The sequence below is a fragment of the Thalassophryne amazonica genome, chromosome 15 (assembly GCF_902500255.1).
Source record: "Thalassophryne amazonica chromosome 15, fThaAma1.1, whole genome shotgun sequence".
Classification (NCBI taxonomy): domain Eukaryota; kingdom Metazoa; phylum Chordata; class Actinopteri; order Batrachoidiformes; family Batrachoididae; genus Thalassophryne; species Thalassophryne amazonica.
Window position 1 is genome coordinate 53,500,229 of NC_047117.1, and position 24,316 is coordinate 53,524,544.

The 24,316-nt window shown below is 42.1% G+C and overlaps 1 protein-coding gene and 1 long non-coding RNA gene across 2 annotated transcripts in view; one reads left to right on the forward strand and one right to left on the reverse strand.

The window, feature by feature from the left end:
- LOC117527125 (zeta-sarcoglycan) overlaps nucleotides 1-24,316 on the reverse strand; it is a 1,464,030-nt gene that overhangs the window by 328,166 nt on the left and 1,111,548 nt on the right. Inside the window, exon 4 of the mRNA XM_034189309.1 lies at nucleotides 6,701-6,788. Coding sequence (XP_034045200.1) covers nucleotides 6,701-6,788 — 88 coding nt within the window. The remainder of the gene's footprint in view (nucleotides 1-6,700; nucleotides 6,789-24,316) is intronic.
- LOC117527126 lies at nucleotides 16,278-22,547 on the forward strand. Its single transcript, XR_004565445.1, has 3 exons — nucleotides 16,278-16,357; nucleotides 17,342-17,347; nucleotides 22,536-22,547. It is a non-coding gene; the product is annotated as an uncharacterized LOC117527126 (long non-coding RNA).

Consider the following 24,316-nt stretch of genomic DNA (forward strand, 5'->3'; position numbering starts at 1 on the left):
CGAGAGCTTTGCCTTTTGCTCATCTCCCTTTTTGTCAAAACAGTACGGTAGAGCGAATGTAATACCACCCCTGCTGCACCGAATCTCCGGCCAATCTCACGCTCCATTGTCTCCTCATTCGTGAACAAGACCCTGAGGTACTTGAACTCCTTCACGTTGGCAAGACCATATTCTCTATTTGGAGTAAGCAATCCATCGGTTTCCTGTTGAGAACCATGGCCTCAGATTTAGAAGTGCCGATCCTCATCCCTTGCCTGACTTCACTCGGAATATTGCTCTGAATACAACCAATGATTTGACTGGTTGAAATGCAGGTGATTGTTGTTTCCTGTGTGCATCTAGCAACTATAGGTCTGGACCCCGACTACAGTTTGCCTGTTAGTGATGGTGGTTGTAGATGATCACCTCCCCTCTGGATTGTTACAATTGATGGACTATGTATAAAATGGCTGCAATTCCAATTGCAGTATACATATTTTAAAACCTTAAATTAAAACTGAAAGTCTCAACTTGAAGCGCAACTTGGTTATTTCATTTCATCTCTTGTGTGGTGGTGTGCAGAGCCAAAATTACAAAAATTGGGTCACTATCCAACCACTTAGGGGGCCGAGTGGAAATTTTGAAGTTACACATTATGCAAAATAAGCTTGTCTGTCATTTTCTTACATTTCCAAAACTTTGGTCTGGTGGCCACCAAGGCCTCCTCTGCATATACAGAAAAGTGGACCAACCAGGAGACAGCAAGTTTTTATTATTATTTATTTATTTATTATTTGTTCCATTTATAAGGTTTTGAAAGTAGGGGTGAATAACATTGACACTGACACAGAATGGTTGTGCTGACTGCAAAATAAACCTGGATAGCAGTTTTAGGATGTTTGAACAACAGATCAGCCGTCAGTAATTTAAAGCTTTAAAGGTGCTGACAAAATGAAGAATATGTCCATCCAGCCTCCATGTGATGGATCTGTCTATTCTGTGTTTATTAAATAACAACCACAGTGGAGAGAAGCTTCTTATATAAAAACACCATTAACATCAGCTGTCAGGTTGCAAATGCTCTGTGGCAATGACATTCAAACTTTCCAACATTCTGATGTCAGTGCGAGTCACCTGAAGTCAAACCTCAGAAATGACCAGCTTGACATGTTTCAAGTGAAGACAGCAATGTGAATTATGTTCATGTCAGTCATTTTGTTATAAGAAGCCCTAAAGAACAAATGAAGCGTGATGGATAAAACATGTATACAATACATGTTTATTGTATACATGCCACAGGTCACGTGTGTCCTGTCAGACATGCCTGCTGTGTGTCCACATAATTTGACAGTCCATTTCACCTGGGGCAGCCCGTCAATGTGCGCGCTGTCCAGCCCGTCGCAAAAGCGATATATGTTTTTATTTATTTCCACGCGAGGACAGCAAGCACACACACATGCGTGTCCATCAAAACATGGTACGTGTTCTGTAGCTGTGATGTCCAGGACCAGAGTTGTCAACAGCTGCTGATGATGACAGCCAGCCACACCCCCTGTCCATTCATAGCACAGACCAAGGTGTCACTCTGTGATCAGATGAGAGGTACCTTGCCAGTGGGGGGTGAACCACAGGCATGCACGTGTTGGGTGGAGCATGCGAAACACACGCACACGTTTTGCGGTTGGGAGCCGACACTCTGGCACACTACATGTGTACTCGGCAACTCCACAGTCGTGGGGGCACTTGGACAAATTTCATCGCCAGCTCAAAAGTGATTGTCTGCTGACTGTTGTCATGCTAATCACGTGAATGGCCACACATTTTCTAAGTGCCAAGCGAGCGGTGTTAGATGTTCGTGTGTGTCATGTGGAATTTGGCCGACACCTGCCGCGAGAGGGATCAAATGGGCTCTCACAGCGCACACTCTGTCTTTCAGCTGCTGGTGCACGTAAATAGTTGTAGCAACAGGTGTACAAGGTGTTGAGGCAGCTACAACTTTACACGTATTGCATACGATTCCTGCTTCATGTGCAATTCATGCGCAATTTGACCACATTTATAGTATGTGTGAAGGGGCCCTAAAGGTGGCCAGGAGGAGTTATGCAGTGAGCACATATTATTCTCAGACACCAAAACACTTTCTCGCAACAGATGCTAAAGCCCTTGGGTTTTAGTATCCTCGATCAAGCATCCATCTCCAATGCCTGGTGTGTACTACTGTATTCTTGTCTGCATCACATATGACACACATTTTACTGTTAGTTATATAACAACTGCTGTTGGTACTTCCCACAAGAGAGTTGAGTATACTGTATACTGAGAAAAGACCTTAAAATTAAAAGACCAATAACCATGATCGCCTGAGAGGGCCACATGCACACCATATTGATTGTGTCAAATGAGAACTTTAGCTGTCTTAATGCATATCCAGTTCATTTCAACAAACATTTTCAATTCAAGGATCAGTGTTGGACCCACCACATTCACACAGAGCCAAAGAGACACGCTTTGGAGGTGTAATCAATGACATTTCATCTTCTAGGAAAGTGATGAAATCATTTTACTGAGATGCAAAGAAGATTGCCTTTGTGGATGAATTTCAAAGAGTCAGATCATAAAGGGGAAGTACCCTGCCAATACTCTCTAAATAAGCTTTGCCAGGCTATCAATGTCAAATTCCTTGTTTCTTGACAATGATGAGACTTTACCAAGACAATTCCCTTCTTCTCAAGTCAGCCACAGCCGTGGTTTCTGTGACATTCAAGTGGCTGGCAGAAATGTGTACTCTTTGCACAAGAGCATCATATTCAATTAAAAATTTACCACCCATCCCCCACAGTTAAAAGCCCTGAATTTGTTATATATGTTGTAAGGTTTAAACCTCTGTGGCGTCATATACGACGGCTGGGACCAAGCTTTACTAAATTATAAATAACTTTTTTAATGATATGAGATAGAAACTTACTTTTTTGCTGAAAAGTTAACTCTGCGGACTTTCTATCCACCGTCGGCTGTCTTTGTACTCCTCATGGAAGCTGTGTGATGACGTGCGCAATGTGAGTGTCCAATCGGAATTGGTTCACCGTCACATGGTTTTCCAAAATCCAATCATGGGGTAGATTTATCTCATGTGATAAACCAAAGATCATTTTCAGGAGTGATATCTTACTAGTTGGCCCGTTTGAATAGCCCCCTAACTCCTCCAATGCGCCCTGCACCATTACACAGCAAAAGTGAAAGCAGATGGAGAGCTTCGCATGAGCAATCTCATGTGCTCAAACAAAGAGTGTACAACTATCAGGATTGCTCCACTAGTTTGCATTTGAATGTTACTGGATTACTCTGTGGCCCTCTGGCGTAAATCACTGTTTACCATATCAATGGGGTGAGGGAGAGAGGCCGCTTCTCAGACTGGAGCCAAAGTGTGAAATGAAAGCTGCTTGCAAAGTCAGACAGAAGACTCCAAAACACAGTAGAAATAGAAATTTATGACGTGACCTTTGTGTAATAGCAGACAGAAATTGCTTTGAGTTGAAGACAAAATGCACAGACTATTTTGTATATATTGTTCAAAATGTTGCATTTGTGTTTATTGTTTGAGCTTTTTGTTGTACAGTCTTTCACACAAGACCTCAACTTACCTTTATAAAATGCCAAAACAGTTGTTTATTATAGTTTGCTGTGTGCTTTGAATAAATGTGTGTGGAAAATTATTTCCGCTTTACTTTTTCCTTTGTTCTTTATGATTGTAAACCTTTATTGCACTTATAAAACACAACAAAGTATGATTATACATATTTGTTTCCATAAGTAACCAACATTTCCGTGAGTTTTACTGCACATGTCCCTCTCATCTCCTGCTCTGTGCAGGAGGTGGGGTCAGCCTGCTCTCTGTGCGTGAGATGATCAGAGAGAACACTGAGCCAGCCAGTTGAAGCCAGCAATGGCATTATTCAATTCAGAAACTTTGGAAGGAAGAATGGAATTGGTTAATTTACTTTTTTCTGAAATATGAACCTACAAACAAATGTGTACCAATGTGCATTTGTAATGAATCACTTTCCCTATATGAGATCAGTCCACTGCACGTGAGTTTAGACAAACAATGCTACCACCTTATGACAAAAGTCCATGTTTTTATGAATTAGTGTAAAAGTTCACAGATCAGATGCACGCCAAATAGCACCACTGTTTACACTGACTTCAAATCTGTACAGAGTGAGGTTTTTTGAGACACCATCATTTACACAAAAATCAAACAAACTGAAAATGGACAAACTATCAAAGGCGGTTTGTCTCAATATGTCATGTGACATAAAATACAAAACAATGCGCTGCACAGTAAATTTATCCAATGCGAATGAATAGATGCAATACAATTCAAAAACTTTTAATGAAAAGAAAACACTTATATTTACACTTTGTCTCATGGTGCCCGATGAAGCGCTCTGCTGCTCACAGATTAAAGCTACTGTATGCAATTTATGAAAAAGGGAGCAAATCCTATGTCAATCCAATATTAATGTGTTTTTACTCAAGGCCATCAAATATGGCCATTGGGTATTGAAAAGGCTTTTCGTCCATCCATCCATCTGTCCATCTGTCTGCGCTCAGCACAAGTCCAGTCCTATAACTGTCAGATTCTTGAAATTCACAAGGAACATTCTTGGGACACAGACCTTGGACAAGTTAAAAAAATGACTAACCTTGATCTATTTTAAGAAGTTAAAAAGTCACATTCTGTTTCAATCTGATCCATTTTGTTTATGAGTGATGCGGGTGACAGCCAGTCAGAGTAGAGCTGCTCCATGTCATCAGTCACTGGTCTCTTCAAAACCACTTTTTTGTGTGTTTATATACATGTTTCTCATATATGATGTAAAAGCTAGCGATAAATAAACACTTCTAAAACTGGAAAGGCTGTTTTTGGAGCCTAATAACACCTCTGAACTTATTTACAAGACATTTTGCCGAGGGTAGCATGGTGACATCAATTCCTGGCATTGCTACTTGCTAGCAGCTTCGTTTCTGGTATATTATGTAAAAGCTAGTGAGAAATAAACACTTCTAAAACTGAAAACACTGATTTTGTAACATGATAACACCTCTGGAGTCATTTCCAAGACATATTACAGATGTTAGCTTGCATGCTAACTTTCACTAACTCCCTATGGAGTTAAATTAGTCTAATTAATAACAGCAAATGCACAGAAGGTGATCTACAAATATTCCTTGAGTTGCACAATATGAAAAAAAAAATGACTGTGTTATATTTAGCCTTTTTAACATTATTTATGACCTATGCATAAAATCAAATGACATGAAATATCTCATCCAGTGACTGATATTTTTGGACATTAAAACAGAAATCATCTAACTATAAATGGTGGATGATTTTGTTTTACAATTATTTACATTCGTAAACCCATTTCTAGAAACAAAGCAGTTCATCCACATGAATATCCACATGACATATTTTCAAGAAAAGATTTGAAGAATATTCAAAAACCAAACTTGTACCGAACCAAATTCTAAACTGAGGTGTGAACCAAACCGTGACATCTGTGTATTGTGACACCCCTAATGTACAAAATGTTCTTTGTCCCTGTGGTCCGCTCTGTGCAGTGACAGAGGAGGGTGTCATCTGCATAGCAGGTTATGGTCTCAGTCTATCTCTATCCATCATGGTCCATGGAGAGATAGGCAATGATAGAGATGAAAAAAGGCATAAATATAAGAGCATGTTTTACCATATAGAGTTCACAGATCTACAGTGCACATACAATATAAATTTATATATTTTTTCACAAAATTTGATTGAGTTCCCACGAGACACTAAACTGAGAGTGACTGTGAATGAATATTGTGTTGTAATACTATTGTGTGTTTCGGTGGCAAACAGAAACCTTCTCATTAAATGACGTAACAGATTATGTTTGCTTAGAGAGATACATGCTTGCAGATGTAGGAATTAATTTCTTAGCTGTATCCACTGCATCATCTGGTGTGCACAAATTAAAGTGTTGGAACAAATTATGTTGTATACATGCAATAGTATTTTCAGTGCTATACAAGTTTGTTTTTGTTTTTTTGGTTGTTTGTTTTCTATTTTTCCTCTCTGTGGCCACTCTGGGGTTCTCTGAGTGTGGACACCTTCTATTGTGCGCCATGGTTCTTTCAAAGCATGCATCATTTTCTTTCTTTTGGCTGCTCTCTTTCAGTGTTTCAACAATAGAAACATACATCTCCACCTCACACAAATACTTTATGGACATCTTGTAGAATTTGAGTGCCTCTGTCATTAAACCTGTATCATGCACAAAAATGTTGGGTGCACACAATCCTGTGCATCCCTGGATGTGCCTCTCTGCCTGTAATGACGTATATAATACTGTACAATACATCTCATATTGTAATACTGGAAATATTAGCTTATTGCAGCTTATTAGTTTTGAACACGCTTGAAATGCTGTGAGACATGGCACAAATTTCCTTGCTATCATGTCATAACATGGTTTCCCATCATACTATTATAAATGGTATGATGGGAAATGGTCTTCATTTAAGAAAAACACAGCCATCGGCCTCAGTGAGATACACTGGAGGAAACAGGCAGCATTTTTTCAAGTAAAATTATGTCAACGCATTTAGGAATTCAAGTACCAACAAAGCATTAAACCTGACTGTCCAAGAGGAATTAAAATAGATTTCGTTCTCTTACCCACAGTGAGCTGACCGGTAAGTTGACCAAGGTCATTCCTGGCATTGACAGTCACATTTCTGTCTGACTGGAGGATCAGTGGACTGTCCTAAAGCAAGAGAAAGAGGATAAATCATAAATAATACAACACAGATAACATGAAATTTAGATTGCATACATCAGTTGGAAAATCCTCTAAGATAATTACAGTCACATGGCCTGATTTTCTAAAGGTATGTGCATTAAAATGTCCACAAACACCAAAGCACATGTGAAACAATGTGTATTTTGATGAAGATGCAATTTGAGCTGTTCCCACCCAAGTGCGCTAAATATTGTGAAGGAACTTGAAAATTGGCAATGTTTGCATTCACAACACACGTCATCAAGATCAAAAAGAAATTTAGCAGGAGTTGACTGCATCTGTATTTTGCACGTTTGAAACCTTGGCGTTAACTTACTGAGTTCGAAAGACTACTGTTCCAGCAGCCAAGGCACTGCTGCCTCCTAGAATATAGAATTAATAAATAAATCATTTGTAAACAATGGGCATATTTAAGGAGTTCACAGTGTTAATTCTACCCAGTTCTTATTGTAATCCTGTCCTTTACAAACTACAAAGTGAAACTATTCCTCAGTTTGGATTTATCCAAAGTCACGCTGAAGAACAGGCCTGGGTCCCTAGAGATGTAGCCCACACAGGGTCTCCATCTTGTGGGAGACTCCAAACACAGCAAACAAGCGGTTATTATAAAAGACAATGTAGCCGGTACAGTGGGTGGGTTTTATTGCTGCAATCGTATTGGCTCGTACAGATAAAGGGGAAACCCGCCCCTTGTCTTCAGCACAGAGTTGTTTGGTACTTTTTGGAACCTAACTCCTTTGTTTCTGATCAGACAAAACCAGTAAACACTTGATATAGTAAAAAAAATATATATATATAATAACAAATAAGCAGATATCTCAAACAACAGACAACAGTTACTGGTAGCTGAATTCAAGGGGGGTAAAGAGAGCCATGAAGATGTTGAGAGTAGCTCTTCGTGACATCATTCTAAGAAAAATCTAAGAATTCGTTGAATTCTAAGATATTTCTTAAGGCCCCTTCACACATAACATAAATGAGGCTGAATGGCGCATGAAGGAAGATTTGAATGGCACTCATGAAAAATCCGAGCTGCAATCTGAGAGTTGGCAAAACTGTTTACCCACAGCACATGCAGTCCACATTCGCGTTGCACTTGTGTTGGGAACCCAAATGAACGGCATTCAAGATGAGGTCGTATTGCTATCTGACAATGGTTGCAACATTTGTATGGCATGTCATACGCAGGTTGGACCCTTTGGACTGCGGCCAAGGGACTGGATGAAGTGTTTGGCCATATTGAACCCTGGCTGAATGTTGCGATTGAACCAGCCTTCACACCAGCGGCCGACTGAGGGTGAATGGCGCTTGAATGGCCATTTGATGCACACTCAGCCAGAGTTGAGGTGCCACCCACAAACTTCCAACAGCAGTCACGGGGCACTTAGAAAATGTGAGCCCATTCCCATGGCCAGCACAAATGTAGTGCCCAGGACACAACTGTTGTGGTGCATAGAGGTGGTGAAAGCTCAAAGGGTGGTCAGTGTGTTGTGTCCGCCCCCGAGCACCACAAATGGTGTGCGAGTGTGTCATGCCCCTTCTGAGCACCATGAATGACGTGCAAGGGTGTTGCGTCCCCCTCCCCCGATTCAACATTATCAAAAGCATGAACAGTGGCCGGAGTGCAGTGCGATTGCTGTCCAGTGCACAGCTGGATGGGCTGTCATGTCCATGATGGATGTCATTTAACACAGGCATTGTCATTCCCTTCCATGGGTTACACAATGTATATGAGACATTATGATCATCACAGCTGTAATATGAGATGTGTAGATATGCGCAGTGTGTTGCTCCCCATCAGCGAGTTGATGCATGTGACAGGCTTGTTGCGCTGCAAAAAAACACAGCTGACCGGGATGTCAGAGCTGTGGAACACCCAACATGACATATTCAGCATGTACCTCTGGAGGTGGATTACTGGGCAGCGGTGTGGCCATGCTGCCACAACAGAGATAAAAAAAATCAGCGGAGCGCTCTGCTGTGAGCGATACAGACAGGGGGGCATCTCACGGCAGGTGCGTGCCACGACATGTAGCATACGCGATAACATACATCCAAAGATGCAACTCTTCGAGTCATCTTACAATGACCGGAGCTCTCAGCCAGGAGGTTGTGTCATCAGATGGTTACCAACAATCATTGAGTGTTTCGACCCTTAACCATAACACTCTCCTGTTGGTGGGTCAGCAGTGGTGGCCAGCCACTACTCACTCCCTCCTGGCTGCCAGCTCAGCTCCTCCCTCCTATTCCAAATCCAACAGGAGGCTCTCTCTGCTGCCTCTCCAAGTCTTCTCACTGCCTTACCCCTCTCTGCTCCTCTTAGTCCAACGGCTGTCAACAGTTTCCAGACTGACTGGGCTGGAAATCCCCTGCATCCCACCTCAACAGGGTACAACCACGATTGCCAGCCTTTGTCCCTGCAATCCTGCACAAGTTCCCTATAACGTTCAGATTTCCTTTCATATGCCTCTTCACAACCCTCCTCCCATGGCACAGTAAGCTCCACCAGGATAATTTTCTTTCCTGTAACAGAGTAAAGGACTGCGTCTGGTCTCAAAGTTGTGTGGACCAAATCCGGAAACTGAAGTCTTTTCTTTAAGTCTACCCTAAGCTCCCATGCCTGGGAAGACTGCAATAAGCTGGAGCTGGACATACTAGGCCCTGATAGCTTCAACCCCTCCTTAACAAAGGCTATAGCCGGGGCCGCCTTCCCCTTGTATTGACGTTTCCTTGTTCTCTCCTGCTTCAAAATGTCAGCAAGGACTGTCACCACTTTGTCATGGTGCCATCTATATCTGCCCTGGGTGAGAGCTGTATGACACCCTGACAGAATGTGAACCATTGTTCCTTTCTGCCCACAAAGCTTAACATAGTGGGTCATCTCTCAACCCCCACCTATGGAGGTTGACAGGGGACGGAAGAGTGTCGTAAACGGACCTCAGCATAAAGGAGATTCAGTATGGCTCCAGCCTCCAGAGCTCCCTCCATGACACTTTCCGCTTAGGGAGATCCCACCGTGTCCAAGCACCTTGGGAACCAAGCTCAACTGCTTTTGCTTTCCTTCGCTCCTCTTCCAGGTCCCTTACTTCTGCCTGGATCATGGCTCTTTTTTCCGCTGGATTGGCTTTCTCCCAAGTTTGAAAATGGGACATTCCCAAACCCTGTCATCCAATGCAAGGTGCTCCAATGATATCTTTGAGCATCAGATTTCCTTCCACTAAGGCCAGAGAGGCAGAGGCCTCCCACTTACGTCCTGACCTTGTTTTTATTCCTGCTTCTCTGACCTTGCTGTTTCTAGATTCTTTGTAAATCATGGCCACTCTACATTTGGGTACTTGAAACTCCTCTACCAGGGAAGAAAGGGGCAATTGCAATTGCCCTGACCTGATGTACAGCCCCACTGATGTAAAGCTTGGTGGAATGCCTAACCACTTTCTCAGATGGGAGTTGATCTTCCGCTCAAGCTCCTCCACAGCAGTAAGTGGGGCGTCATACACCGTCAGATACCACATCAGTCTGGGGAGCAGGCCATGTTGATATAGCCATGCTTTAAATTTCCCTGGTAGTCTACATGCGTCTATTTTCTCCAGCCACAACTGTGCTTGCTTCTCAGTGGCATGGACATTATTATGGTCCTTTAATGACTCATCATACCATTTCCCAAGATACTTGATAGGGTTATCTTTGATGGTAGGAATAGTCTCCCCTTGAATGGCCAGATTGTATTTGAAGGTGATATTCCCCTTTCTGATAATCAAGCTCCTGGATTTCTTTGGCTTGAATGTCATTTTGGCCCATGTTGCCATCTCTTCAAGCTTTACTAGGACCCACCGAGCCTGGACATGGGAGGACGTAGTGATTATAAGGTCATCCATGTAACCTCTAACAGCTGGTTGGCGAATTCCAGAATCCATTATTGGACCTCTACTTTCTTTTCCCCCTGCCTTGATGAGGTTCATACCCATGACAAACAGGATTGGAGAAACTGTGCACCCTGTGACAATCCCTCATCCAAGGTGCTGCCACTGAGTGATGTAGTCCTTTGTCTTAAAGCGAAGTTTAATTCCCCCCAGGTAGGTGTTAACCATTACACTAATATGCTCTGGGATACGGTAATGTTTGAGAGCGGTCCGGATTAGATCATGGGGGATAGTCCCAAAGGCATTAGTCACGTCCAGCCAGACCACTGTTAGATCTGTTTTCTTTGTCCTGGCCTCATGTATCAGCTGGCTGAGGACTCCAGTGTGCTCTAGGCACCCTGCAAAGCCTGGGATTCCTCCCTTTTGGATAAAGCTGTCAACATATCCATTATCGATCAAATATGAGGACAATCTCTTTGCCACCACAGAGAAAAAGATTTTACATTTGGTGCTGAGTAAAGAGATGGTTCTGAATTGGTCTATCCTTGCTGAATCTTCCTCTTTAGGAACAAAGCAACCTTCTGCCTTCTGCCAGCTCGATGGAACGGAGCCTTTCTTCCAGACCCTCCTGAGCAGTTTCCACAGGTGCAGAAGAAGCTTTGGACACCTCTTATAATAATTTGGACATAAAATAAAATGACCGAATGTCCACACTGGCTGGAAAAAGAAAAGAACAACAGCACAGTCATGATGTGTGCGCATGGATGCCTCACGTCTGTGGGGCTCAGAGCTGCTCCAGGCAGGTGGTCCGCGGCAGCCGTGAACTTTGTGCACTAAGGAGGGAGGGAGGGTTAGTTTTATTTCAGTTTATTTAACCTCATTCATGCCATTTAATTAAGTCCTTGTTTACTTCCATGAGCATGGTTCATGAACATAGAGGTACAGATACCATAAGTGTATTTTCTGCTCCTTATAACAGGAATATTTTAACAGCCAAATAGGAATCCATTTGTTTCCTCAGTTCCAACACAGATGACATCCCAGTGTCAAGTCATCAAGCATTAATTAAACACCATTACCAGTTTCCTGATTCTGTTACATTTCAACATACATTCATTGTTCTTATAATGTTCTTTTGCCTCTCATTATTTTGATTTTCTTTGATTTGTAAACATTTGTATAACATTTCATTTCTTCCTCTGCTGCGAGAGAGCAATGTGGTATCACACCTCTCACCATGGTCACATTGTGCTCATGTGCATGCACACGGTTGTGCACAAAACTGTTGCCGCAGGATCCTATGGCATCTGTACACAGCTGTCCGAACGTCTGTCCCTCCTGACTTTGGCTACAATTTTTTTGGTGTCGCCCACTGTTTCAGTCTGAATCGCCCAACTTTGTGTTATATGTGAAGGGGCCTTTAGAATTTTCCCTTAGTAAGATAAAAGATATTCACAAAGCATCGAGGCCTTAAGAGAGCTCCTAAGGTGCAAAACATAAATGAGGGAGGAGGACACCTAAGAAGCCTAAAAGTGTCTTAGACAAGACGGCAGAAGGAGAGACATTCTCAGTATGTTGAATGGCAGTGATTCAGTAACACACTACCGGCTTGATGGTGTAGGAATAATGTTTGTGGTTGACCTCATCAGCCACAGATGAAGGTCATCATAACATTGCAATACCTGGCTACGAAAAAAATGTAAATTGAATGTAAATTCTATAACATTCATACAATTATGAATATTAACGTAAGCAATGTCAGCATCCATAGCCTAAATGGTATCCTACAACACTAACCTGTTTGAGAAGAACTTGGCTTGTGTGCTGCAATATCCGCTCTCACTTTTGTCGCTTATGCAAAATGCATGGAGAGTCAACATATCAATAAGCTAATCAATATAATAATCGGCATGTGAATGAGGTACATTCAAACATTTTGAAGCTGTGGAACAATTCATTTAATTTTGCTGAGTTTCATCATCACAACATTAAATTATTTACACAATTACACATTTCTTAATATAGTCCAGATTATATGATTGGTTCATTTTGCAGTTCACCCATAACTAGGAGAGCGGAGCACATTCGTTTTATTCTCTTTGCCTTTTTGTGACAATGAATCACAGCTCTTACAAGACTGTGTCATACCTAGCAACAGGGTCAACCCCGCCTCTTCACAAGGATAAAAGTTTCTGTCCCTTCCTTGCTCAGAGTTGCTCTCGGACACTTTCTGTATCATTCTTAGGCTAAGATTCCTTGCTCGGAATTTTTAGGTTAAGTTGAACCCTCTCTGAGAGGACTCTGAGATTCTTTGTGAATACGGGCCCAGGTCTTTTCACACCCATTCAAAATCACCCAAGATTCATGATGTCAAGGGAGTGTTTTGAAGTTGATTTAGCTCATTTCATCAAATGATTCCTAATCTAGGACACAATCTGAGCCCTTCACTTTGAGTCAGAGACAATGATGTCATCCATGCTGTGGAAAGATAAGTCTTCAAAGCCACCAAGGAAGGTCATAGTCATTTTAACTGTGGGGAAGGTGATGGCCTCATTTTTCAGGGATGCAGAAGGCTTTGTTTGTAGAAAACATCTCAAAGGGCCAAATGATAAAGTACTAGGTCAGCTTGCTGAGGCATGCACATGAGACATTCGGGACCAAACATTTAGGAAAGCTGACAAAGAGGGTTTAGCTTTATCACGAATGTCCCAGATCACAAAGTTCACATTGGTTGTGAACACAGCTGATGTGCATGATTGTGGCATCTCAGCTGGCTGAGCTGCAACCATACTGTTCTTATTTGGAACATGATAAGACATTTGGCTGGGAAGAAATATCAGCATAATAACAATGTCATATCTGCCACTGAGGACTTTTTTGAACATCAAGATGAAAAGCTTCTATGCCAAGGGGATTCAAGTACTGCACCAGTACAAGAAATGTGTGGACTTCAAAGACAATTATTGTCCAGTTCTGAAGATTCCATATTTTTTTAATGGTTCATATTTTTTTTATACTTTTTTCTCTGACAAAATATGTCCAGTCAAAACTAAAGCCCCCATCACACATAGCAAGAATATGGAGGAACCACACCTGACACGGCAAATACTGTCATAATCCGACACAGTCGGGTGGAAAAGAGAATGCATCCGGATGACCTCGTTCACACCTGCACGATGGCATCCAAAGCGCATGTAGACAACAGTTTAGATGACACAGACTACTGTCAGATGGCCATAAAAGTGCTGCAGACTGCCCAATGTCCAAATGTCTGGGTGGCAAACACGGGAACGGACGGGAGCGAGCGCTGTGTTCCTCACGCACATGTGCGCACAAGTACGCAGTGCACGTGTGTGTGTGGGGCAGCAAATATCACTCAGCTATGTGTCTGTGGGTGTGTGCTTATATACATAACACTGGGTGGGCCAGTAAGCATGTGCGGGGCGCACGCACGCACGTTTGCCACTGAACAGCTTCGCTGAAAGATTGCTGGCATTGGGCCATGCTATCCCCTGCATCAGGCGTAGTGCCTCTCCACTTTAATTTCTTTTTTCTTTATTGCTCAATTTTGGAGCACAGCGCAACTCTGGACACTGTGATGGTTTTATTATCACATTGGATTAATTTTTTTATTTTCGGTGAGAGGATTTTAACCACAGGCTGCTGGTTTCAGCTCCACATCCGCGCTGTGAAACACTCCTACACCGCTGTTGGAAGTGAGATCCATGTTTATTAATGATGTAATGGCCTGGCACAACAGTTCCATGTCATATCTCCTACTGAAGAAGCTGATCATATAGAAGTTGATCATATCCGTTCAGCTCTGAGCCTGACGCGTGCAATGATGCATTACTGCCACCACAGCACTGCAGCTGGCAGTGTTATGTACAGATATGATGGAGACAATAGTTCACATTGTTTACGTCGCCCACGGGAAGGATATCTGTACTGTAAGGTGTATTGTGGATATAACAGCCTGTTCAGATTTGCGGCAACGTGTGCACAGTTGTGCACAGTGCTTTTGGTTTGATAGCTGCTGTTCACATTCACTTCACTCTACTTGATAATAAGTCATAATTATTATCATGATGAAGCGTGCCACATCCATCTCAACAGTTCCTTTGCACTCCGGGGGGGGGCATTATTATATGTGGCACGTACAGGTCATACCGGTAGGCATACCGTGCCAGATCCATCTTGAGGTTCTCTTGTACATGCTCAAATCATTTCAGGTCCTGTTTTTCCTTCATTGGAATATGTAAATTGCGGTCGGATGATCCTCAGATTGCACGTAGCCCGCCGTCGGATAGGTGTCCCATCTCAACGGTGCCCGGAGGGTTTTGAACATGTGCATCACACTCGGGGCCGCCGGCTGATTTTGACCAACTGTGTGGACTTCCACAGATGTCTGTCAGAACATTTTGGAACTGAACACTTTTCGAATGTGTGCTGATTCGTCATTCTGACAGCCTTCTGCGTGATTCCGGCTATGTGTGACGGGAGTATGAAGATCTGTGTCAGCAAGTTCACAAAACAGTATCCCCACCCCACCCTATGCTCTGCCAAGCTAGATGCTTAGAAATATCATGGCTGAGGTCAGGTCTGGCGGCATGCCGTGGTGCCACACATCACCACATTCACCACACTATGAACATGCCTTGGGTCCTGAATGGCAACCACCCTGGCGGAAAAGCAGTCCATTCCCACCTCTCGATTGTAACCATGTATCTGCTACAGCCAGGTAAATGTATTGCATTTATATAGCACTTTCACATCTCACACACTTGCAGAAATAGTTTTACAATCATTGTGATGCCTCACACCGATGTTAGGTTGCTGTCACACAAGGCACTCAGCTACACACTAGAAGCATTTTGAGGATTAAGGACCTTGCCTATGTGACAGTGAGGTCTGATGAGGATTTTAACCAAGGAGCCTCCAGTCACAAGTGTAATGCTTTAACTTTGAGAAATCATGTGGAATGTGGGTTTTGTTATATATTAGTGGTAGCAAAGTGGTAGTGGTACTGTATTTTGTGAAGAAACACTTGAATTAACAAACTGGTCAACTTCTGTACATGTCATTTCCTGATATGATGTATTAATAAAAAACAACAAAGGTCTGCTTATCTCCCCTTGAAGACCTCAGACCAGAATTATTTTCTTTCATGTGCATCTTCACTTGCTGTGATATCACTGAGTGAAGCGTCATTGAAATCCACAAAGCACCTGAGGAGTTGTGCTTAAAAAATCAATATCACACACTATGATCCATCAGTTAAAAACAAAATGTATAATTTTATACCACTGAAAAAGTCTCATGAGAATTATTTTAGTTCATGTCCATCTTCATATGGTGTCCTACCACTGTGTGATGTTTCACTGAAATCCACCAACCAGTTTAGGAGCAGTTAAGGGCCTTTCACACTGAGTGCACAAATGTAGCATGCATCACTCTGAAACCCATTATTTTCAGTGAGAAGTCTTGCACAAATGGCACATCGCTGTGCGATGCGCTGATGCATTTTATTGCAGAAACATCTCGATCGCCAACAGACAGAGCAAAACAAACGCTGCTATGCCCGATAACAAATCTTCTGCGCTTTCACTTGAAAGTGATGGCTCAGATTTACAGAGGATGTACAGAGAGGAGATTCCACACTTCACCCTGAAAGTCCTAACTTTTTCAGAGCAGAGTCTGTTAGATTTTTGGACCCTAAAGTGTGGTGACACTGCTGTCGCAGAATGCTATTTTACTAGCCGTGCACATGGACATGGAATGTCTCCACATCGCTGTTTTTCTTACATTGGATAAAGCTAGAAGACATTATTTTCAGGAGATAATGGACTTTCTATCTAACATGTCAAACTCGTAAGAGAACTTGAGGAGTTGACAACGGAACTGCAGTCGGACATTATTCTTCGGCTGGTGATCATGTGCCATACATGCGTGAGGACCTATAGTGGACCTGGACATTGATCTCTGGCTGGCGATCATGCGCGGTCCATGTGTGAGGACTTATAGTGGACCTGGACATTTTTCTTCAGCTGGCAATTGTGTGTGTGATCCATGCATGGGGACTTCTTTGGTGGAGGGGACTTTACATATTCTACAAGTGGGTGAGAGTCTTGTTCATTTTTTTTTTCTGATTTTGTATTTTGTTTTCCTCAATGGAGCTGGTAATCTTTATTTTTATTTTACTTTGAGATAGTTTGTCAGATTTTGGATCTTGATATGTGTGGAGCAGCATGCTGTTTTAACATTCACAAACACCTCTCCGCTGTTTTTCAGGCTATCTGAACACATAGATGTATTTTGTAGATTTTTCAGTTATATCAGTGACAACACTTAAAAGCGTGCACAAAGCTGAGCCTTGAGCAGACATTGTTTTGAACAGGGTGTGTTTATGACAGATGGCCATGCAGGCAAACTAAGTCTTCTCAGGACTGCTGCTTTTTCCGTGACTGCATCAAAATGAACAGTTATCACTTAAAAACAAGTCATTACTACACAACATCACACATATGTAAACATTGTGGGTCCGTTCTTGACATTAGCAGCTACATTCCATTTAATCACGCTTTAGGATGTTTCCCTCAAAGCTAAAAAAACATGCTATCAGAAACACACATACATTGTTTTCCGCAGTCTCTGTAGCTATCTGTTGTAAATACTGTATGCTTTAAAACCGGTCACGGAAGTACACAAAGTAATCCCTGTGTATCATCGGATGGTCACTAACAGCTTAAATCTATGTTGTTCTGAATTTATAATTTTTTCAGGAACACACAACTATTCACAAATATGACAACTGTGAGACTTGTTCAACATTGGGCACAGAAACACAAACTCCAAACCTATGTGCATTATGTGCCTGCAAATGCAGCAACTTCAGCATGCCGCGCTCGATCTGAAAGATCCTTTACACTTATGGAAAGATGGATAGTGAGGGCACTCATGTTCTACGTATATATGCCCAAAAATTTTGTTGGTTTGGGGAATAATACATTGTTGGTCTTGCACATGTTTCAAAGACAATTTAAAATGCCAAAATTTAAAACACTCACACACACACACACACACACACACACACACACACACACACACACACACACACACACACACACACACACACACACACACACACACACACACACAATGACGTATGTTGGTGACACTTTTGTGGCATATAGACACTTACATGACACATGACAAAAAAATGTGGAGGAAAGGCTGCTCCTACTGTACACCTGTACTGTACACTGTACTGTACACAATCCTAGTTGAAAGTGATACTGAATCAACATGAAGGCGCTGGCAAAAAAGAATGGGAAAGCAGCCCTCTCAAAGAGAGCACCAACATGACATTCTTTCCTAAAGTGATTTTATGATGTCTGTGGAGGAAATATTGGTCCCTGAAAGGATCCAGACTACCTTTGCGCACATGATCTGTTGTCATCCCTGTCCACAGCACGCTGCGTTAACCTTTATAACAAACATTGCTTCCTCCACAGGAAGCTGGTTGACAAGGAGGACAAATCCAAACATTGGGGATTTTTGCTTTTGAAACTCCCTGAAAAATTATCCAGATTTTACCACTACCGACTTTCAGCCAACTGCCACCATGAGAAGACTGGACTTTCTGCCATTGTACTATTATGTCAAGCAAGTGTATGTCAGCTGTGGAGCAGATAGCTGAGTGGATAAGAGCTTGCCTGGCAGTCTCTAGACCTGGGTTTGAATCCCACACATGCTCCCTGCTTGTGTAGTTAGATAAGACACCTGATCTATAGTGTCTTACTCCACCCAGCTATAAATGGGTAGCAACCTTGACTGGATATGTAATCTACATTGGACTGGTGCCCCACTTGGGGAGACAAGAGGTCATAAGCTCTCATCCACTCAATGCTATGGAATCTGGAGATCAGATCAGATGAGCCTCAGGGCCTATATCAGACTTACTATCAGTCAGTGACTTGACGAGGTGTGGATCAACCTTCCTGAAGATGGCACTGTGCATTTGGGAGGCTTTCAGTACACAGGGTAATTGGTGTGAGATATTATACAAATAATGAATGTTTATGATTTCAATGGTACGAATACTTCATAAGGTGAAAGCTGGAATATACCATTCATCAAGGCGAAGCCAAGTTGAAAGGTTTGTTCCAGCTTTCACTGAATTAAATACCCGTTCCATTGAAATAATGTAAAAACATTCATTATTTGTTTTATATAATGGCTAAAATAGATCCCTGTCATTTGATATTTTATTCATTTATAAACAACAGTAAAGGGACTTACATTTTGGTGTTCCACTGCTGTGTAGCGAGGAGCCTGCATTCAACAACCTCCTAAGTTTGCATTAAGCAAAAAGTCATAAAACTTCTTCAAAGACAACTCAAGATCTGAGAAATATCAAGTTGCCAAAAGGAGGCTTTCCTGACCATAGCACAGGATGTCATGTCATCAACCCTCACCACTAACAGGATTTAAGATTCTCTAAAGTGCATTCCTCAGGGAGCTGCAAATCCCCTTATCAGCCTGAAACCAGATGTTGCCAAGTCCTTTCTCATCTAAAAAACACAGAGCCCAGAAAGACCTACTTTTTGCCAAAGTCTAAACTCTATGTCTTTACAACAAGATTCAAGTAAACTCATACCACAGACGAACTGCCATCAACTTGGAAATCACACTGCAGTTTGTCTAGTTCAAATCGATGCAGAATTGACAAATATAATATTTTACAATGAAATCCAAAACCCACTCCCTTCCAGTCTGTGAACCAAGAGTGACCTCTGTGGACAAATTGGGGAAGGGCAGGTAACTAACTTGTACAGTATTATAAAATTTAACCACCTTTAAAAAGTGTACTTTGCTGTTGTAACCAGAAGAAAAAGAAAAGAGGAAAAGGAAACAAACATGATTGTTTAACCTCACACATGAAATTGATATATCTGGTATTTTGTGCTCTGATCATAGATTGTAGAAAGTTTATCCAATGTGCTTTTTCATATATAATCGTGTGTGTGGTAGTTCTAAGGACATTGTTTACTAGAGTTTTGCAATACAGGACTTGCTTGGTTTCGTAAGCGGGAATTTAAGAATAACAGCCGCTGATTTATTATAAAACTAGACAAAGGAATGAAGAAGAAAAGTACAGTACCCAGATTTCTTGGGGTGGAGCTTTTAACCCTTTAAAAGCAGGCGCTCCCGGCGAATCGCACGCTTCCTCTTCTCTCTTCCTCTTACTCTCCTCTTCTCTTCATCTCTTCTTGGGTCTCAAGACGTGGCCTAGCCGTCCAAATTTTTATGAGCCTTTGTCTGCAACCACGTGCTGTGTAAACTTATTTCTTTTTTGTGCGCGTCAACAAGAGATTACTTTTTCCTTTTTTCTACGGATAACTGTTAAGGATTTGAAGAACGGTGTTGTGCTGTTTGCACTTAACCCCGAGAATGTACGTGTTATTCAACCTTGTTTTAGCATGCTGGGGTCAGGCTGAACTGGGAGTAAAAGAACTGAAGGTTGTTTTGACTGTTATGACGTGATGCTTAGTGTGAAGACCAGGACACTCCAGGCAGATGCAGAACAGCTGATAACTGCAACAGATGAACGAGATGTGCTGACCTTCGACGATAAGAGTAAAAGAAAGAAACTGTTTTTGCTTACAGCTGCACTTATTGACGTGTGTGTTTATGTTACGGGAAGAAACTTGTCTTGCGTCATTCCCCCACCCTTAGGACAAGTTTTTGTTCATGTGATGAGGGATTCACTAATAAAAAGAGCGAAGCGCAGGCCAGACTTTAGTGTAGCCTTGGTGTACAGCCTGACTGCACTCCGCGCGTAAAATTTGACTTTCTGTCTCACTGGTGTTTCTTGACTCTGTTTGTCTTGTTAAAGGTTTTAAAAATGTTTAGAGGAGAAAATACCCAACATTGACTGGGGGCTACGTCCGGGATCTCAACAATACCGGAGGTGTCCAGCGGAGGTCGTCAAGTCCAGACGTAAATCCTTGGCCAAGGTCCGATCGATTGATCGTGTCTGCAATTGTCGACCACCGTTGGCATCGTCTGGTTGACGAGATTTTCCCGAAGAAGACAGACAGGAAGTCGAGTCAGTGAGTAGAATTTCTTTGTAAATAGTACTGAGTGAGTGGTGATCAGATCACATAAACAGTTAAATTCCGCAAGCGATGATACAGAATCGTCTGTTAATGCAAAGCAGTTAAACTCTGTAAGGAGGGTGCGGACTCCTCTGTTTATATACGCGTACCGGTAGGGGATAAAAGTGATCACATAAAACAGTTAAACTCCGTAAGCGATGGCGTGGAATCGTCTGTTAATGCAAAGCAGTTAAACTCCGCGAGGAGGGCGGACTCCTCTACGGTTGCGAGGGACGCCCGTAGTTAAATTCCGGAAGGAGGGTACGGACTCCTCTGTTTTAATACGTAAAGGAAATCCCGGGTAGAAATACGTGCACTGTAAAAAAGCAGTTAAATTTGGCAGGGACGGCGGAGTCCCCTAATGCAGGACATTAGTTAAATTTCACGGGAGGGCGAGCTCCCCTGGCATAAGAATACGCGTACGATTATTAAAAGTGTTTCTATGTGTAAATAGTGTTTTGTGTAAGTGTAAATAACTGTGTGAAAGTGTAATACTTTGGACAACGTTAGTGACAACCGTGCGTGTGGAAGCAGCAGGCAAGTGATTCCGCTTCCTACGGGGAGGTGAAAGGAATCAACCACACGACGGCAAATTAATTGTCATGTCCAAAGAAAGTGTGAAAACTTCAGATTTAGAACACCCTAGGTGTGCCCCCGTCTGAAGTCCAAATTATAACAAGGGATAATAAAAATGGGGGGTAAGACGTCTATAAATAAGGGAAATTTATCAACTGACGACTGGAAATTTATGGAAGCAAAAAATCCAAAAACAACAAAAAATTGGAGACCTGGATTAATAAACATGACTTTGACAGACGACTGAACCTGATCAGCATACAGAAGCTAAAGAAGGAGTTAGAACAGAAACATAAAGGTGATGAGAAAAAGATGCAGAAAGTAGGGGCAGATTTAGTGGCATTTTGGGAGGAGGAAGCAGAGAACAGACAGAAGGGAGCAGAGAAGCGACAATTAGAGAAAGCAAGGAAAAAGAAAGCTGTAGGTAAGGCAGAAGAAGATGTGATAATTCAGCACAGAGAACCAGAACAACCTCAGCAACCACCGCCGGCTGGATCGTCGGTGACAACAACACCTTTATCTCCTCTACCAGAGGATGACGATGTACCGCCACCACAGTATGATTTAGCAGTAAAACCTAAGGTAAAAAGTGAAAAACCAGAAAAACCAGAAAAACCACAAACACGCAGTCAAGCGAAAGTGCCTACAGCCCCTCCCATGGTGGAACACAGTGACCAGGGAGGTGCCTATCCTATGATAGAAGTACCAAATCCTCGTGCAGGAACAGCAGGATATCGATCAACCATGCTCGTATATCGAACATGGAATGCTGATGATATCAAAGCAGCAGTCGACATGATACCATCGCCACATGTCGATATTGAGGGATTTATGCAGGATATAGAAAACATTAGAAGTTCTTACCACCTTAGTGGACCTGAAGTCCAACAGGTGTGGATGAAAGCATGTGGCCCTAAATGGAGTCAGGTACGCGGAGACTGGAATCCTGCAGACCAGGATGGCGTACCATTGCCACATGATGATCCAGTCTTGAAAACAAGAGTGGAAGCTATGATTACACGTGCAAAAGGTGTGTTAGGACCAAAGATAAATTATACTGAAATTACCAGGACAACTCAGAAAGAAGGAGAACCATGGATAGAGTTTAGATGCAGATTTGAGAGTGTATTTAGAGTCCATAGTGGCATATTGCCAGGAACACCAGTGTATGAAAACAAATTGAAAAATATTTCACCTGTGAAGCTGACAATGACCGATTTGATTCATGATGGCAACTCAACAGCTGTCATAACAGTGACAGGTGCCACTGAAGATGTTTTAAAATTGAGATTCACAGGTATGCCATTACATGTGTCACTTTGTAAACCATATTTGACAGAATGGCAAGAATTGGGACTGACAGTCATAACAGCCTTGTCAGCCACTGATTGGAGCAGAGTTGGACCACGAACGGAGTTCAGTCCATCAACTAAATTGTATAAAGTGCCAGTTAATGTCTCATTAGTGCTGACAGCTGGAACACACATTGATGTGTCCACTTCACAATCCTGAGTGTTTCAGTTGAGTCCTGAAGAGGATGATCTTCTCTCTTCTGTACCATCAGGATTGTGGACAACAGGTCCTTCAGACGTAGGACTGATAAAAAAAATGCACAACCTGTAGTTATAAGACCAAAAACAGAATACAGACCATGTGTAAGACAGTATCCATTGAAACCTGATGCAATTGAAGGAATCAGGCCAGTAATAGAGAATTTATTAACAGCAGGAGCAATAGTGCCATGTCCAGATTCACCATGTAACACACCCATATTTCCTGTAAAAAAAGGCTCCGCCCTCAGTGGGATGGAGAATGATTCAAGATCTGCAGGCAGTAAATGCTGCTGTAGTAAAAAGAGCTCCATGTGTACCAGATCTGCACACACTGTTAAGCTCATTGAGATTAAATTCTAGTTGTTTTTCTGTAATAGATATCAGTAATGCATTTTTTTTTTTCCGTACCAGTACACCCAGATAGTCAATTCTGGTTTGCTTTTACCTTTAAAGGACAACGATATACATTCACCAGATTACCGCAGGGTTACGCAGAGAGCCCAACTATTTATTCTCAAGTCATGTCAGCATGTTTAGCCAATTTTGTTCCACCGGCAGATAGCCAACTATTAGTGTATGTCGATGACATTTGATTGCCTCTGACACCGGAGAAAACTGCATAACTGACACAGTAGCATTATTATGTTTCTTATTTGATAATGGCCACAAAGTGAGTAAAAACAAAGTTCAGTTGTGTAGGGATAAAGTAAAATATTTAGGACATGAATTATCAGCCACAGGGCGCACGATCCTGTCTGACAGGAAGGAAGCAATTTTGCACGCTCCAAAACCACAAACCAAAAAGCAGATGATGTCATTTCTTGGACTGACTAATTACTGCAGGGCATGGATTCCCTGCTATGCAGAATTGACTAGTCCACTTTCTGATTTGATGTACAAGGATGATATTTCAATGTCAACCATGTTGGAATGGAACAAAGATGCTGAGGAAGCTTTTGTAAAAGTAAAACAAACATTAGTGTCATCCACAGTTTTGGCACTACCAGATTATAGTAAACCATTCATTCAAACAGCTGATTGTAAGAATAAGTTCATGACTAGTGTTTTGGTTCAAGTGTATGGCTCAAAATTGAGGCCAGTTGCCTACTACTCATCTAAATTGGATGCAGTAGCAAGTGCTCTACCACCATGTGTACAGGCTGTTGTTGCAGCCTCTATGGCTGTTCAAAGTAGCAGTAATGTTGTTCTATTCCATCAGTTGACACTGAAAGTTCCACATGCAGTTTCTGCACTTCTGTTGCAGACAAACATGAGCCTTTTGTCCCCAGCAAGACATCTTTCGTGTATGTCCTTGCTATTATCACAACCACACCTTACGGTAG